Source organism: Gastrolobium bilobum, unplaced genomic scaffold (genome assembly GCF_033153095.1).
Source record: "Gastrolobium bilobum isolate Gb01-03AN ecotype WA unplaced genomic scaffold, APGP_CSIRO_Gbil_v1 utg86272, whole genome shotgun sequence".
NCBI lineage: Eukaryota > Viridiplantae > Streptophyta > Magnoliopsida > Fabales > Fabaceae > Gastrolobium > Gastrolobium bilobum.
The window spans coordinates 190,262-208,383 of NW_026896215.1; the positions used below are offsets into that span (position 1 = coordinate 190,262).

An 18,122-nucleotide genomic window follows, 5' to 3' on the forward strand; every position below is an offset into this window, starting at 1 on the left:
TTCCTTTGAAAATATGAACACAGGAATAGAATAATTTAAAGAACTCGCAAAAATTTTTTATCTCTTTTGTAAAGGGTTCGGTTAATAATAAATAAAAATGGTTTGCAACATTTGACTCCTTACTGCAGAAGGATTTAATAGTAGATAGAAACGGGGTCGGTTGAATTTCAAGTATTTCATTTCACAAATAGGACACGGAAACTTACTTCGCATTTTGAATTGCACAAAAAAGACTATTTATCTCAAAGAGGTTATTCCAAATTCAAAGCAATGCCTATAGTACCCTCTACAAACTCCACTAATTCACCCGTCATTACTTCATCCAGACCATAAATATGAGCAATGCCATCGCCTACTTGAAGTACGGTCCCTCTTCGTTAGTTGGGGGAAGAATCTGCATGAATCGTATTTTTAATTCTCTCATCTCTTGAAGATATTTGTTCTAGATCAAAAAAGAAATGACCCCCCGAATTCTTTCGGATTTTGAGGCACATTAAAGTGGAAATCATGTCATTGATTTGGACCCACATAAAGAAGCGAAGAACATAGATAATAATGTTAAGGGATAACCACAAATGTATACAGACATGGAAGAAGATTATATATATATATATATATATATATATATATTGGGTCTTAAAGGAGAACATGAATTAGGAGACCAGTGTGGTTGTTTCTTTTCTGTCAACCATCAAGTATAAAATTTATATAGTGAAGAAATATTGTACAAATGGATTTGATTGGTTGACAATTAATTCTATAATAAAGCCCTGAGCCTCATTATAATTTAGGGATAATTGGAGTTATTCGTTGATTAAGATTATATGTTGGTTTTACTTCGCCTCTGTGGCAGTATGAATTTGATGTTGTTTAAAAAGAACCAGACAATTGGGTGTCTATGATGATGCTTAGGAAAGTTTTTATTTCCTTCCGTACGAGTATGGTTTATTATATATTCTCTAATGAACTTGTAAAGTACGATTTATTTATAATATCCTGAGTTAATTAATAATTTTGATAACTGCCTGGCTGTATGCGATGTAAAGTCTTGCATAAATGTATGTGTGTTTGGCATTCGCCTTGAATAGTTAGCGGAATGGTAGGACGAAGTTTGGGGACAAACTTCAAATTTGGTGGGGAGAGTGTAACATCCCGCAAAAAAAAATAAAAAAAATTGGAAATCTCATAACGTGTAACTAGGGGTGTGTAGCATGCCTGAAACTCGAATTAAATTTTGTGTTTACAGTGGAATTAATTTAATAGGGAATTAATTTAATAGGGAATGAATTATTTTAGTGTAGCTTATGAGTAAAAACTTAGGTATTTTAAGAATTCGAAACACTAGTTAGGAAGGAATAGTAATAAGTTCAATTATAATCTATTTAGAAACCTTAATTATTAACTAGTGGGCATAAGAAATTACATACATATATATATATATATATATATATATATATATATATATCTATGATTAATATGTACATATTTTAGGTGCTAAGTGAACCTATCATGAAATAATATTAATAACATATTACAATTTAATGAGTGACCCTTAAGAAGTATGATTAGCATAAGAATATTTTTAAGAATCCCATGGAGAACTCTAGTTACACATAGTAGCTTCATGAGACTACATGGCTTAGGTGAATTAATGGGTCCAATTCCCTCATGGGCCACGGCCCAAACATTTTAAAATAAGGGTTTAAGTCAGCCTATATTTCTCACTTATGCTTGGCCAAAGGAGGACACATGTACAACCTAATCTCTCACCAAAATTACCTGCATGAAAAGCTATTGGTCAATAGCAACCTTATCTCTCTAGCGCCCAATGTGGGCAAAAGATATCTTAACTTTCACGTGATTTTATTGGGCAAGAGCCAACTTTCCTCCACCTTGTTCTCCATCTAGTACGCACAGCAAAGGAGAAAAGACCAACATCAAGTTGATTACTCATTCTGGTCAGGAAGATAAACTAGTCATCCCATGTGTACAAAGCCGCGAGCTCCTAGGGAGAACACCCCAAACACCTAAGCCCATCCTTTGATACTCCTCTCTTGATTCAATCGTCCACCAAGCCAAAAAACACGCAGACCCCTTTCTTCTCCTACTCCCCTCAAGCCGCGAGTTATCTAAGAGGGGAACAACCATTCAAGTTTCCATTTTCCCTGTATGGTGCGGCTGAGTGGCAGCAAGCAGCCAAGAAGAACGCACCATGAGTCCATTTTCTTGCTTGTCTTGTTCGGCCGTGAGTTACATGTAAAGAGGTGTAGAAATTTCTCTAATCGTTTGTGTATCCTTCCCTCTTCGATTTGATGAGAAGATTCAATTGCATGCAGGTTACCTTTTCGGTTCTTAAAGGAACTCCCCTGCATGCAGCAGCAACCCGACTTATGACAAGAAAAACCAGCAACCTTGAGTTTTGACTCAAGCTTCTTTCTTCGCAAGAACAAGTGAGCAATTCTCACATTACTTGCTCTCTGATTTTGGCATGAGAAAGGATGAGTGGGCTGTTTCTTATGTGTTTTCTGTTTTAATCCTTGGACAGTGAAAGGTGAAGGTGCTGTCCTCTTATGGTTGGGGCACACGAACTGATTTTGGGAGCTGGTTGGGAACATATGCAAGGTAGGAATCTGAACCGTGTCCTCCCTTTTTTTTCCTCCCTCTAATTCGGCATTTTGTTATGTATTCAAGAAGAAGATGTTGTGCCATTTCTCCTTTGTGTTCTGCCATTGGGAAAAACCCATGAACTTGGTGCTTGTTAGCACAAGGAGAATCCAATTGGTGAGCTTGGAAGTGGCTCCCATTAATTTGGTGGGACGGTAGCTGGAATTAGAAAAATTAATTAAGTTGCATGTGTCCATTTGGTTAAAGACAGCATACTATCATTGAATTACTCTGATTAAGTAATAGTAGTAGGGTTATATTAGAGGAAGGATTAGAATTCATTAGGGATTAGCCTTAAAATTAAATGTAGGCAGAAAATTAATAAGCGATTGGAACCGAGCTCTGTATGTACCATAGCATGTGTAGACAGCTTAAATTATGCCCCTTCAATGACTCCAAAACCGTATAGGCAAGGGATGTACATGATAAATTAGTAGCCTCTAGGAGATGGTCATAAAACCAGGGTACATGCATAAGGAATTTGAAGTTACGATACTAATTGACAATGGAGAAAAAATTAAAGCAATCAAGTAAGGAATTAATTTAGTATTTGAAGCTTGGCATTTCAGTTAGAACTTTAGGAATTGGCAGCGTGGAAATTACATTTGTTATATAGTAAATAATAAAACGAAATTCTGTTTTGGTAATTGATTTAATTAGGTGCAAAGACTTCTAAACCTCGGGGAACTCTATGTGATGTATATGTCATGAAATAAATTTTGATTGGATATATATATATATATATATATATATATATATATATATATATATATATATATTTGATTAGGTGCGCAAGATCCTAGCTCATTGGATTGTTTGATTGATATTTGGCTGTCTGAATAATGCTTGGACTCACAAGGTATGTGTTTGGTGGTATTACCTAATGTGATTATTAACTAGTGTATGAAGTTGTGAATTGTTGCTCACATGTGCCTAATGATTATCCTGCTATTTATGATGAAAGTATTCTGCCTATGGAAATGTTATGATGGTAACTCTATTATGAAAATAAATGATGGCGTGGCAGTATGGTATCAAAAGTACATGAAGTATATGTTATGATAATGATGATATAAGCATGCTTTTTACATCATACCGCATCTGCTTTTCTGTTTTGTGTGTGACAGCATAGCATTGCATGCATGCACAGGACTCATGTTAGCCTTGAAATTTAGAATAGTTATATACAGGACCATATATATGTATGAGCACGCATCATATAGGCATCCCTTCGGTACCAGGGTATAGGACACTTGGCTTCCGTCCGCATAGGCCACAGTTGGAATTCACCTTTGAGGGAGCCATTATGGAATATCCACTGTGTATGTACGCGCAAGACGGTGCTATGAGCATAATGATGGCGTTATATACGCACTATGAAATGTTAGTACTCGCACGAAGGTGCTATGAGCGTAATGATGGCGTTATATACGCACTATGATATGTAACGAAAAATGAAATGTTGATGTGACTGTTTATAATTTTGTGCCTTGTCTAATATTGTTGCATTATTGGTTTTTCTATCACACTACTGGGATTTTTCTCACCCCTTTGGGGCTGCTATTTTTATAAAATGGCAGGAGGACGCAAAAGCATATGAGGACATGGATTATTTGGATATTTGCTGTTAAATTCTGCTGTTTGGGATTTTTGCTGCTGTCTGCTTGTCTTATGGATGTTGGCTGTCTATGATATATGATGTAATATTTTGGAAGATTAGACTACTGTTGAAATATGTTTTATTTTGATGTTTTCAAGACTTTTATAATCAGTTATTACTTTGGAAAAAAATTCCTGGTTACGTTTTGCGTAAACAATTTCTTAACGTTTTGGAATCAGCTTTATAACTGTTTTATGAGCACTTTGCGAGTTGTCGTTCTGGGGCTACAGACCTCCGAATGAGGTATAATTTATATGCATGTAAAGCCCCAGTTGTATACTTTCATATTATATAAACCTTACAATGAAATTATGAGATCCCGATTTATTATGATTTTTACAAGTCAGGAGGTTTTTAGAAAAATACACTAAGTTTTTGAGTACTTTACGAGTTCTGTTTCATGGGGCTATTCTCCTCCGATTCGTGTATAATTTATATGCACGCGAAGCCCCAGATGTCTAGTTTCTATATAACAAAGAACATTTTTTTGAATCGTTGAAATTGATTTTATACGAATTTTTCAAGACAGCAAATTCTGTCAGGATCGTTAGGAAATTCAGCAAGCTGTGTATTTTTAAAATTGTCACTTTGATTTTTATGAACAACTGGATTTCGACGCAAGTTTTAATTAGAAACTGGAAATGATTTTTCAATACTCAAGTAATGACGTTAATAACTCTAATCCGCTTAGCTAACAACTCTCTTGGATGCATACAAGGGAGGGTGTTGCACATGGTCTCTAATGAAATGATGTCTAATATCTATATGCTTTGTTCTAGAGTTCATAATAGGATTCTTAGTTGGATTAATTGCACTTGTGTTATCACATTTAATTGAAATGTGAGTGAGGAATAAACTATAGTCTTAAAGTTGTTGCTTCATCTATAAGGCTTGGGCAACACAACTTCTGGTGGCTACATATTTCGCTTCGGTGGTTGACAAAACAACACTCACTTCCTTTTTACTATGCCAAAAGACTAAAGCATTCACAAACAAATGACAAGTATCACTTGTACTATTCTTATCCAACTTACAACTGGCATAATTAGAATCAAAATATCCAATTAAAGTAAAGAGGGAATCCCTTAAGATACCACAAACCCATATGTGTAGTGCCTACTAAGTATCTCATAATCCTTTTAACAACATTCAAATGTGACTCTCTATGACACGATTGATAGAGCACATAGACAAACACAAAACATAATATATGGTCTACTAGCGGTCAAATATAATAAAGAGCCAATCATTCCTATTTATTTTGTTACCTTAATCAGTTTACCATCATTATCCTTGTGAATTGGAATTGAAGTGCTCATAAGAGTGTATAACAGCCTGTTGTACACCGGTATTGTTAACATAGATTATGATTTTAAGTGCAGTTATAATCACAGCAGTTTATATAAAAATACGAGTAAACTTTTTTCTTTTCATTACTATGCAATTTAAAACAATTATAATACGTAATGATACAAACTGTGATCGCAACTGAAAACTAAACGCGAAATCAATAATATACTTTCTTAACTATCATACAATACTTATTTTAAGTTACTAAGAGGTTTCCATAAACCCACATAGCACAAATCTCATTTTTTTCACTTTCCTAAATTTGAGTACGCTTCTGTCTTTTCAAAACTGGGCATGATCTACACATTATTAATTTCCCATCTTTAAGTATGTTGAATTAGACTCTATTACCTTTCCAACAAGGTATCACATGCCTCATTTAGAGTTCTCTAACTCCGGTTTCATCGTTTGAAGTTGGACAAGCAAAGCTGCCAACAAACTCCAAACAAAGCACCAAACATCCCTCACCATTTTTACGATTTCCAACGATTTACTAAATCAAATGCACTCAAATTTTTACACAGGATACTAGAAACCTTGATCTTCAGTTTGGTATTTCATAAGCCTAATTTGGGTAAGAATTAAGGGAGATATGATTTTTATAAACAGGGACCCGAAACAACCCCTGCACTTGTCCAGTTTGGGCAGTCTATGTTCTCTTCGTACTACAAAATGGTATACAACTCTAAATGGCACCAAATTTTGAGAAAACATAGATGACATCTCAAACTTTAAAATAGTGTATGGTACATCCCAATTGGACCTATATGGAGGGAGATATGCTCTCCCAAAGTTGGCCTAAAACTGATCATTTCTTAGAAAATTCGACGGCATCTCTTTTGTTTTATTAATTAATCCCACTTTACCATAGTGTGTTCTAAATCATCAAATTGTACCTAATTGACAAGGGTGGCACACAAGGATTAACAAACCTTGGTACTCTTACAACCCACAACATATTTACATCATTTTCTTGATTAACTCACAATGTATTTCACACTTAAACCTTTTGATACTCATTTCAATAACATATTTCAATTTCATGCATTTGACATCATTGGACAATATTATAGCCTAAAATAGGCCTATGTCCCTTATATCAGATACATACATCGTTACTTTACACAAGGTTCATAATTCTTTAATTACATTAATCCATCATCAAATATAACTACTAATCAAATGCTCCAAATACACAATGACATAATCACTAGACTTAGCCAAAATATAACATGAACAAGAAAAGCATGGTACATGTCACTCTTGCAATATAATATGTTCATGCTCTAAGTCTAGCCTATACAAAATAATCCAAAATACAAAATGGCATGCTATCCCCATGCACTGCACATGCTTTCCACATCGTCAACGTGTGGGCCTCTTACCCAGGACTCCAGCACTGCTACAACCACATGAAACATAGCCCCATAATGCGAGGTGAGATATACGAATATATCTCAGTAATCCAAAGGCTCTCTAGAGGATCACTCCGCCCAATAGCTCGCTCAGATGTAAAATAACAATAATACAACCATACACATATCATACAAATCATACGGCCCAATGGCCTACGACATACGGCATATCATCGGGCTCTCATCCAAGAATGTATCCCCCGGATATCATTCAATGCACCCACAACTATAACTCCCGAGATATTCATAGAGTGCTCCTCAACTGATCACAACTCTATGGCCCCAGGCCAACTAGAACTCCTTACGGAGGCCTCTTCAGTCTTTAGTGGAAGTCCCCTATGGCATACGACAACTATCTACTGGCCAGAGATACGGTACAACTCTATGTACCCATTCAACAAACATGCATGACCGTGGTATACTTACACTATTGTATCAAACAACTTCCAACCACTACCCCAATGGGCATGTGGAGCACACATGGGAATTAACCCCAGACCAAGAGATTACCTTTTTGAAGCTCCCGAGCTAGGTAGCTTCAATCGTAAGTTACTCCAAGCTTTACTTGTACAAGAAATGCCTACACATAAGGTAATTCCCACGACATTTAGTACCAATATCCTTTTGGTCAAGGACCAAAGGCAATCGACAAGCTCCAAGCTTTAGTTTTCTCGGATTTCGTACGTGGGAGGCAACCTACAATGCTCACAATACATGGTCATCAATCCACTTGTTACACAAGTTATAATCCAACACAATGCACCTCCCTCCCACAGGTATCCAATTCGGCCATAATGCCATTTTTACAAATTTTATTTTGTTAATTGTATACAACATTTCTAATGGTTTACTTGTTCACCCACAACACTATATCAATACCCCAATTGTATCAAACATCACTCAAACCATCACTTAGCACAATTTTCTCCAAGAAAGCCCAATATGGCCGTGGGTGATGCATAAAGGGAACTAGGGATTTTTCTTTTCTTTTTAAGGTTCAAGGCTCATTCTTAGGTCTGCACTAGTTCATCTACACACCAACTAACACCCTTCATTAAGTCCAACATCCAATTGCACAATCACACCCTAATTTCACTTACATGGTCGAATCTATGCTCTATGTACATCAAGTGACCTTTCTTTCAATTCACATGCATTACTCACTCATACAACCCACTTATACTTGATTCAAATCCACATAAATTCAACTACACAATTTTTGCATCATATTTCTCTTAATTCCCCTATATGGCTGAATTCTTGCATACTTGGCCCAATGGATTACTAATTGATTTTTCACACATCCAATGCACCACACATCACGTAATTAACTAACATAACTAATCTGCAACACAATTTCACAAGCATCCAACAATCCAATTACACAAAGTTATACTCATTCATCCAAAATCCACTAAGTTATCAAACTTTTTCGCAATAAATTTTATGAGTTCAATCACTCTAATTCATCATTCTAAACAACATTTATCTAATGCACAAATTTCATTTGAGGTCCCCAACTACATCAACCAAGATACACATGCTTTAGGTCTTCAAAATTTGATCTCAAAGATTAACCAACAATAGGTAGTGAAACTCACCAATAATCAAGGCCCAAGACCCCTTAAGAAGGTTCCCAAAGCAATATCTCAACCAACAAGCTCCAATGGTGTCAATGTCTTCAAATTTTTTCAAGGATGGGTAGGGAATTTCTCAAAATCTAGGGGTTTTCAAGAGGAATGGAGGTGTGGGTTGGATTCATTGGCTCATTTACTTGAAATTTCATGTAGTGGATGAGTGGTTTTGGGGAGGAATTGATGAAGAAAAATCCAAGCCCCTTTCAATGGAGGAAGCTCAGCCTTTGGAGAGCGAATGGTGAGGAAGATGAGTGAATAGTGGCTGATGAATATGTGTTGTAACACCCTATTCTAAGAGCCGTGGTGTTATCATTGCTTACACTTATGCGCTATTTAGGGAGCTTACTGGCAGCGAAATAAATTCCTTTTCGATTACTACTAAGTATATGGTTACTTAAGTGTCTTATGGAGACGGTGACTTATGTTACATAGAGGCTTGATCTTAATCTAAGTCCTATAATTTGAAACCTTTAAGATTCCTTATGGAAACGTTCCTTGCTTAGGTTCCTCTTCCACTCATCGTTACGCCTGAGTAAGAGTAAGGTTCCTTACACTATACCAAATCATGATTTAGATGAAATTCTAAAAGCAACTAAGCGTAATCATAATAACCTCAAAGTAAAATAGTTAGGTACAGTCATCCAAAATAACTACTACTACTCAATGTCTAGAGATCCATCCAAAAGCTCATAATATCCTAACATCTCATCCAAAATGAAAAACATAGCGTGCACATATAACTTGTTACGAACTAATTTAGTACAGTCATCCGATAATAAACGTAATGCATCTTTCTTTACTTCCAGGCGTACTAGTCGCTTGCCATCCCTTACCCACATCTTCATTCTTGGCTTTTACCTGAAAGGGATTCCCCAAGAGGGGTGAGATTGGGGGTCTCAGTAAGGACTCACAGTTGGACCAACCTCCAAACCATGATGCTTACTCCTGCAACTGTCATATAATAATATATACAATAATAGAATGGGAGAAACATTGAAACATAGTTTGGAAAATAATCATGCTTTCATTTCATCATACCAATCTTGCCATGGCAATTACTCTCCATGGTCTTACGGACGAATACCCAGGGTCCTCGTCAGGTTGCCTCTGTGGTATTAGTGCACATGCCATCATAATATAACTTGCATGAACAAAACATTAGTTCCAAACAACCAAACATATCACTGTAATGTATCACATAACAGATTGCAGTCAAACCAACACTTTAACATAAAGGGGCGGCAACCATAGGGAAACCACTACAACAACCGTAAATCACTTACACAATAGTCTTGTCTTATCACTTCCCAAGAGTTCAAGGTGGTTCTGGTCCTTTCTTGTTCCTTTGGTTCGGCCTAATAACATAACCATCCTTAGTACATAGTTCTAAAATTAAAGATCTAAACTTAATATTCCTCTTGACATAGGTTCGGCCCTTTTAGATGAAATGCCTTAGGTGATGATTTTCACTAGTTGTTCTTATGCATAGGTCCTATACATTTTTTTTTTTTTTTGTAATAAGGTCCTATACATTTCGACCATACATCATGATACTTAAGAAAACATTCACAAATTTCTTTTCTAAGCTTGTTAGGGTTCGGCCATTTAGGGGTGTATACCTAGAAGACATTTTTGATAACATGTTCATGACTTAAATGCTCATATAAAATGGTTGATCCTTAAATCAAACTTTAGACTATACTTCACATTCGGCCATTTTAGGTTTAGGTTGTTTAGCCAATGTTTTGAAGATTTGGAGAGTGCATGCATATCATTTAAGTTCGGCCATGTAGAGATGGTATACATAGGAGATGATTTCTAGGATGATAGATGCATGCATGGCTTTATTAGTCCAAGATCTAGTCATTTAGAATGGTTAGGGTTCATTCTTCCAGCTTGAAGAGATGAGGTCTTACCTTAATGATGATAATACAACTTTATCTAATGCTTCACACTTGATCTTCAAGGAGCCTTGAGTTGAGAGTTGCTTCCAACAACCTCTTGGTCTCTTGCTACACAAAGAGAGTGGAAACTTAGGGATCCTTAGTCTACACCAAACAAAATGAGGTGAAGCCTTTACCTTACCTATGTGGTTGAAGACAAGAGGGTTTGGAGAGCTTAAAATAATTTTGAGATGATCCTAGGTCCTTGAACTTGCTATGGCCGAGGCTTAGGAGTAGAGAAGGAAGAAGTGTTTGAGTATTTTACTTGCTTGGTTTGTTTGGGAAAGGGATGGCCGAAGCCAAGGTGTGAGGGAGAAGGATTCTTTGTCTTGGTGCTTAGTGCTTCACGACCTTAGGGGGAGGAGGAAGCTCTTTTCTTGTTCTTTTATTCAAGCCTAGTCATCATTTCCTTGGGGTATTAGGTTAGAGGTGCTTGAGTATTACTTGTGAGTGTGAAGGAAACTACTCACATGCATTGGTGGGTGATGGTGCTTGAGTGTGGAGTGTGTGATAGGTCTTCTTTGTCATCCTTGTAGAAGGTTCGGCCGAATGTGTGAGGAGAGGAGAAGATTTGATCATGTGATCCTTCCTTGGTGGCCGTGTAGAGTGTGCATAGGGAGAAGGGAAGACCTTGGTCTTTGGAATGTGTCATGCATGGCTTGGAGTGTGGAAGAAGCAATGTTCCTTTTCTCATCATGTTTGCGTCATCCAAGGTGGGTATGGAAAGGAGAGTTGCTTTTGGAGAAAGGAAATCACATGCATGGTTAAGGCTTGGAGTGTGGAAGAAGCAATCTTCCTTTTCTCATCATGTTTGCGTCATCCAAGGTGGGTATAGAAAGGAGAGTTGCTTTTGGAGAAAAGAAATCACATGCATGGTTAAGGCTTGGAGTGTGGAAGAAGCAATCCTCCTTCTTTCTTCTTGTTTGCGTCGTCCAATGTAGGATGGGAAAGGAGAGTTGCTTTTGGTTAAAAGGGATTCACATGCATTGGTTAGGGTTGGAGTGTATCTTACACAATCTCCTACTTCATCCATGTAGCGCCTAGGGAGTGTAGAAAGCAACTCCTTTCCCCTTTTCTTCTTGTCAAGGCTGAGGTTGACATGTGAGGGAGGTGGGATTAATTCAAATTTTCCAATCAAGTTATGACACCTCATCAAGGGTTGGTCTTTGGATTTGGGTTGGGTTTGGTGGGTGTTTTCGGCCCATTAGGTTGCTAGAGGTTGGATCATTAGTAATTGGGCTAAGGCTTGGTACAAGTGGTGTGGGCTTGGATCTTTGTGTGTATACTATTTGGGCCATGTCTTATTCAATTACTAAAATGGGCTTGCATTGCTTTGAGCTTAAATCCTTTCTTAAATTGTCTTGACTTATTCATATTCTTAAGTAGGTTGGGCTATGACATTGTTTGGGCTTTAAACCATATTGAGCTTAAGTTATTACTTATCTTAGTTAGAGTGGGTTCAAGGTCATTCTAGCTCAAGACTAACTAAGGATAATTGTTTACTAAATATGGGCTTTGCCCTTTGATTCCATTTCATTAGGCTAATTCCGAGTACATGATTTTTGGGTTATTACATCCACCCTACCTAATAAAATTTTCATCCCGAAATTTACAATTATTCTAAGTCGGGATACTTCTGGCGGATCTCGTATTCTCGCTCCCAGGTTGCTTCTTCGGGAGCCCTTCCTTGCCATTGCACCTTTACCATTGGTATCACCTTGCTGCGAAGTCGCTTCTCTTCTCTATCCAGAATCTTGCAGGGTACTACCGTCATTTTCAGATTGGGTCGGACTTCAACGCTGTCGGGTAATACGATGTGGGAAGGGTCTGATACGTACTTCTTCAGCTGGCTTACGTGGAATACATCGTGAAGGTTTGCCAGATTGGGTAGTAATGCTAACTGATAGGCTACCGGTCCTACCCTTTCTAGAATCTGATAGGGACCGATATAGCATGGAGTTAACTTTCGCACACCAAGAGCTCTGCCAACACCAGTAACAGGGGAGAGTTTGATGAATACATGATCCCCTACTTCGAATTCCAGGGGTCGGTGCTTCAAGTCATAGTAACTTTTCTGTCGGTCTTGGGCTTTCCGCAGCCTGTCGCGGATCATCTTGATCTGCTCCGTCGTTTCTCTGATCATGTCTGGTCCGAACAACTCTCTGTCGCCAACTTCTTCCCAGCATACAGGTGTACAACACCTTCTTCCATAAAGTGCCTCATACGGAGCCATGCCGATACTGGCATGATGGCTGTTATTGTAAGAGAATTCTGCCAATGGCAAGTACTGATCCCAACAGCCTTCCTTCTCTAAAGCACAGGCCCGTAACATGTCCTCAAGTGTTTGTATTGTCCTCTCTGTCTGCCCGTCGGTCTGGGGGTGATAAGCCGTGCTTAATCGTAGTTGGGTTCCGAACGCCTGTTGCAATGAAGACCAGAATCAGGATGTGAACTTAGGATCCCGATCACTGATTATGCTCTCAGGGACGCCGTGCAACCTTACAATTTCCTTCACATAGATCTGAGCCAACTTCTCTGTCGTGTAAGTCCCTTTCACCGGTATGAAGTGTGCTGATTTGGTCAGTCTATCGACCACTACCCAGATGGCATCGTAGCTTGCTTGAGTTCTGGGTAAACCTGTTACGAAGTCCATAGATACACTTTGCCATTTCCACTCCGGAATGCTCAAGGGTTGTAGGGTGCCTGCCGGTCGCTGATGCTCAATCTTTACTTTCTGGCATACCATGCATTTGCTTACGTATCTTCCCACATCTCTTTTCATTCCTTTCCACCCGAAGTTCTTTTTCAAGTATGCGTACATCTTGGTGGCTCCTGGGTGTATTGAGTATTGGCTCTTATGTGCCAGCTCCATGACTTCCTCTCTCAGGAGTTTTGTAGGGACAACTATCCTCCCTTGGAAGGTAATTATGCCTTGCTGGTTCAGGCTAACCCCAGATTGATTCCTCAGCCTCTTCAAGCAGTCGACAGCTTGCTGAGCTTGTTTGATTCTTTCTAGTAGTTCGTCCAAGATTTGCACCGCCCAATATTCGTCCTCGCATTCGCTATTTGCCACTGCTAAGTCCAAGTTTCGAAATTCCTCTATCAGTCGATGCTCGGCTATCATCATGCTTGCAACTCCTCTGGTTTTTCTACTCAAGGCATCTGCGACTACATTTGCCTTGCCGAGATGGTATTGCAATTCGAAGTTGTAGTCCTTTATGAACTCCATCCAACGGCGCTGTCTCATGTTCAGCTCCTTTTGATCGAATAAATACTTGAGGCTCTTGTGATCACTGTACACTATTACAGTTATGTCGTACAAGTGATGACGCCATATCTTCAAGGCAAACACGATCGCAGTTAACTCCAGATCGTGTGTGGGGTAGTTTTCTTCGTGCGGCTTCAGTTGTCGGGATGCATACGCTACTGGTCTGCCGTGTTGCATAAGTACGCATCCCAAGCCTATCTTGGAGGCATCACAATATACCTCGAATGGCTCCTCCGGGTCTGGCAGCGTCAGTACTGGAGCTGTTGTCAGCATTCTTTTTAAATCTTGGAAACAGGCTTCACATTCTTGGTTCCATACGAAGGGGACTTCCTTTCTTGTTAATCGGGTGAGTGGCAACACCCTCTTCGAGAATCCTTCTATGAATCTTCGATAATATCCTGCTAGCCCAAGGAAGCTTCTTATTTCTGTGACAGTCTTTGGTCGTTCCCAGTTTACTACTGCTTCGATCTTACTGGGATCCACTGCTACTCCTTCATCTGAGATTACATGTCCAAGAAATTGGATCTCTGGCAGCCAAAATTCACACTTTGATGGTTTTGCATATAGTTGTTTCTCCCGCAATACTTGTAGCACCATTCTTAAGTGTTCTGAATGCTCCTCTTTGCTCTTCGAGTATATTAGTATGTCGTCGATGAATACGACCACGAATTGATTCAAGTAAGGTTGGAAGATTTGATTCATGTAGCCCATGAATACTGTCGGGGCATTGGTCAATCCGAAAGGAATGACTAGGTACTCGTAGTGTCCGTATCTGGATCTGAAGGTTGTCTTAGGGATGTCTTTCGGCCTAATCTGGATCTGATGGTATCCTGATCGGAGGTCGATCTTTGAAAACACCTTTGCACCTCTTAACTGATCAATTAAGTCCTCGATACGAGGCAAGGGGTACCTATTCTTGACAGTCACCTTGTTGAGTTGCCGATAGTCCGTGCAAAGTCTCATAGATCTGTCCTTCTTCTTTACAAATAGAACTGGTGCTCCCCACGGGGATACACTGGGTCAGATGAAATTCTTCCCTAGCAGGTCTTCTAGCTGCTTCTTCAATTCTACCAATTCAAGGGGAGACATACGGTAGGGTGCAATTGAGATTGGTCCAGTCCCGAGAATAAGTTCAATAGAAAACTCCACTTCCCTTTCAGGGGGAAATGTGGTAATGTCGTCAGGAAATACATCCTCGAATTCTTTGACCACGGGAATGTTCATCAACGGTGTCTCGCTCGCACCTACTAGACCAGCTATTAGCATGAAAGTGCAATCTCCTAATTCGACCGGTGGAGTATTGGGGAGTGGGGTCTCCATCATGTCCCTGCTGACTATTATACTTCGGCTGCTACAATCAATTACTACGTGTTGTTTGGCCAGCCAATCCATTCCCAATATCAGGTTCAGTTTGGCTAAGGGGAGGATTATGAAGTCTTGGTTGTACTTCTTTCCTTTATATCTGAATTCTACATTTTTACATGCGAAGTGAGACATTGTCGCTTCCCCCGTCGCAGAGGTAACTTGCATTGGGGATTGCATTGGGCTTATGGTTAAGTTAAAGGCTTTTGCCACATAGTCGGCAATGAAGGAATTGGTTGCTCCAGAGTCAAATAACACAGATAGTTCCTCACCACATATATTAATCGTACCTTTAACTTGTTCGGCCGCCTGGTCCGCCACATGTTGGTCTAGATGTAGACTCTGCCCATCCTTGGTGCCTTCGCTGCTGGTTGTTGTTCATTCCATTGCGGACAATCTTTGATGAAGTGTCCATCTTGGCCGCACTTGAAGCATTTCATCGATCGCTCAAACAATTTCCGAAATGTGCCTTTCTACATTTGGGGCAATTGGGAGCCCTGTTGCCATTTCCTCAGGGATTCCCGGGCCTCTTGAACTTGTTATCATCACGCTTGGGTTGCCACGATCTGCCTTCGTTCTTCCCTCTCCATGGTCTGTTTCTAGCCATCGGAGTTCTGTGTCCGGATCCGCTGGCCTCCGCGGGTTTTCTTGTTTGTAAACCGACTGCCTCCACCTTTCTACATCTGTTTACTAAGGTGGCCAGGTCACAGGTGTCGTTGTCAGCTACTAATTTCGCAATCCTAGCGGATAGACCTCTTTGAAATTTTGCCGTCATAAAATTCGGCATGGGCATGGTTCCTCGGTAAGTCGCCAATCGGAGTAGTTCGTTGAATTTGGCGTGATATTGGTCTACCGTCATGGTCCCTTGCACGAGTCGGTCAAATTCGCCTTGCTTGCTGTCCCGGATTGACATCGGGAAATACTTCTCCAAGAACATTACATCAAATACAGCCCAAGTAATTGCCGCATTTTGCATCTCCAAAGGTTGAGACGCATTAGCCCACCAATGATGGGCGTCTCCTTCCAACATGTACACCGAGAATAGCACTTTTTGATCATCGGTGCATTGGACCACTCTGAATATTTTGTCCATGGCCTGCAGCCACTGTACAGCCACGATCGGGTCATGTCCTCCTCGAAAGGAGGGTGGTTTGTGCTTCCTAAATGTCAATAGTAGATCTTGATTATTCCGGCCCACCGCTTCATGGTTCGGGAGTGGTTGGGGAACAACACCAGCTCCTCCGGTGCCTGAGCCGCTTGCAGTGTTGTTATGGGTTGCGTTGTGAGGGTTGCGTCTTATTTCGTTCAGAATATTCAGAAACATCTCCCCCGCGTTTTTCTGCATCTCTGTGATGGTATCCCTCAAGGTATTGATTTGGCCTTGCATGTCCTCGGGGCCTTGAGTATTGTTGCGGGTAGGTGGTCTACGCGGTGGCATAGTGCTGCACAGGTGTTACAGGGTACAACAAAGAGTTAAAGAATAATTCATATCCTAAAGATCAGAAACTGCTCTGATACCATTAAATGTAACACCCTATTCTAAGAGTCGCGGTGTTATCATTGCTTACACTTATGCGCTATTTAGGGAGCTTACTGGCAGGGGAATAAAATCCATTTCGATTACTACTAAGTAGATGGTTACTTAAGTGTCTTATGGAGACGGTGACTTATGTTACATAGAGGCTTGATCTTAATCTAAGTCCTATAATTTGAAACATTTAAGATTCCTTATGGAAACTTTCCTTGCTTAGGTTCCTCTTCCACTCATCGTTATGCCTGAGTAAGAGTAAGGTTCCTTACACTATACCAAATCATGATTTAGATGAAATTCTAAAAACAACTAAGCGTAATCATAATAACCTCAAAATAAAATAGTTAGGTACAGTCATCCAAAATAACTACTACTACTCAATGTCTAGAGATCCATCCAAAAGCTCATAATATCCTAACATCTCATCCAAAATGAAATACATAGCGTGCACATATAACTTGTTACGAACTAATTTAGTACAGTCATCCGACAATAAACGTAATGCATCTTTCTTTACTTCCAGGCGTACTAGTCGCTTGCCATCCCTTACCCACATCTTCATTCTTGGCTTTTACCTGAAAGGGATTCCCCAAGAGGGGTGAGATTGGGGGTCTCAGTAAGGACTCACAGTTGGAGCAACCTCCAAACCATGATGCTTACTCCTTCAACTGTCATATAATAACATATACAATAATAGAATGGCAGAAACATTGAAACATAGTTTGGAAAATAATCATGCTTTCATTTCATCATACCAATCCTGCCATGGCAATTACTCTCCATGGTCTTACGGACGAATACCCAGGGTCCTCGTCAGGTTGCCTCTGTGGTATTAGTGCACATGCCATCATAATACAACTTGCATGAACAAAACATTAGTTTCAAACAACCAAACATATCACTGTAATGTATCACATAACAGATTGCAGTCAAACCAACACTTTAACAAAAAAGGGCGGCAACCATAGGGAAACCACTACAACAACCGTAAATCACTTACACAATAGTCTTGTCTTATCACTTCCCAAGAGTTCAAGGTTGTTCTGGTCCTTTCTTGTTCCTTTGGTTCGGCCTAATAACATAACCATCCTTAGTACATAGTTCTAAAATTAAAGATCTAAACTTAATATTCCTCTTGACATAGGTTCGGCCCTTTTAGATGAAATGCCTTAGGAGATGATTTTCACTAGTTGTTCTTATGCATAGGTCCTATACATTTTTTTTTTTGTAATAAGGTCCTATACATTTCGACCATACATCATGATACTTAAGAAAACATTCACAAATTTCTT

The 18,122-nt window shown here is 39.4% G+C and overlaps 1 protein-coding gene and 1 long non-coding RNA gene across 3 annotated transcripts; one reads left to right on the top strand and one right to left on the bottom strand.

Moving 5' to 3' along the window:
* Nucleotides 1-1,859: 1,859 nt before the first annotated feature.
* On the top strand, nt 1,860-4,502 carry LOC133298290 (uncharacterized). Of its 2 annotated transcripts, XR_009749772.1 has the most exons (5): nt 1,860-2,256; nt 2,337-2,450; nt 2,546-2,622; nt 3,452-3,523; nt 4,245-4,502. It is a non-coding gene; the product is annotated as an uncharacterized LOC133298290 (long non-coding RNA). The 2 variants fall into 2 exon arrangements; XR_009749771.1 differs by lacking the exon at nt 3,452-3,523 and having other exon boundaries at nt 1,864-2,256.
* Nucleotides 4,503-15,810: 11,308 nt separating this feature from the next.
* Nucleotides 15,811-16,737, bottom strand: LOC133298289 (uncharacterized). Its single transcript, XM_061497559.1, has one exon. It carries the CDS (start codon nt 16,735-16,737, stop codon nt 15,811-15,813), a length of 927 nt encoding a protein of 308 aa, XP_061353543.1.
* Between the last annotated feature and the right edge of the window lie 1,385 nt (nt 16,738-18,122).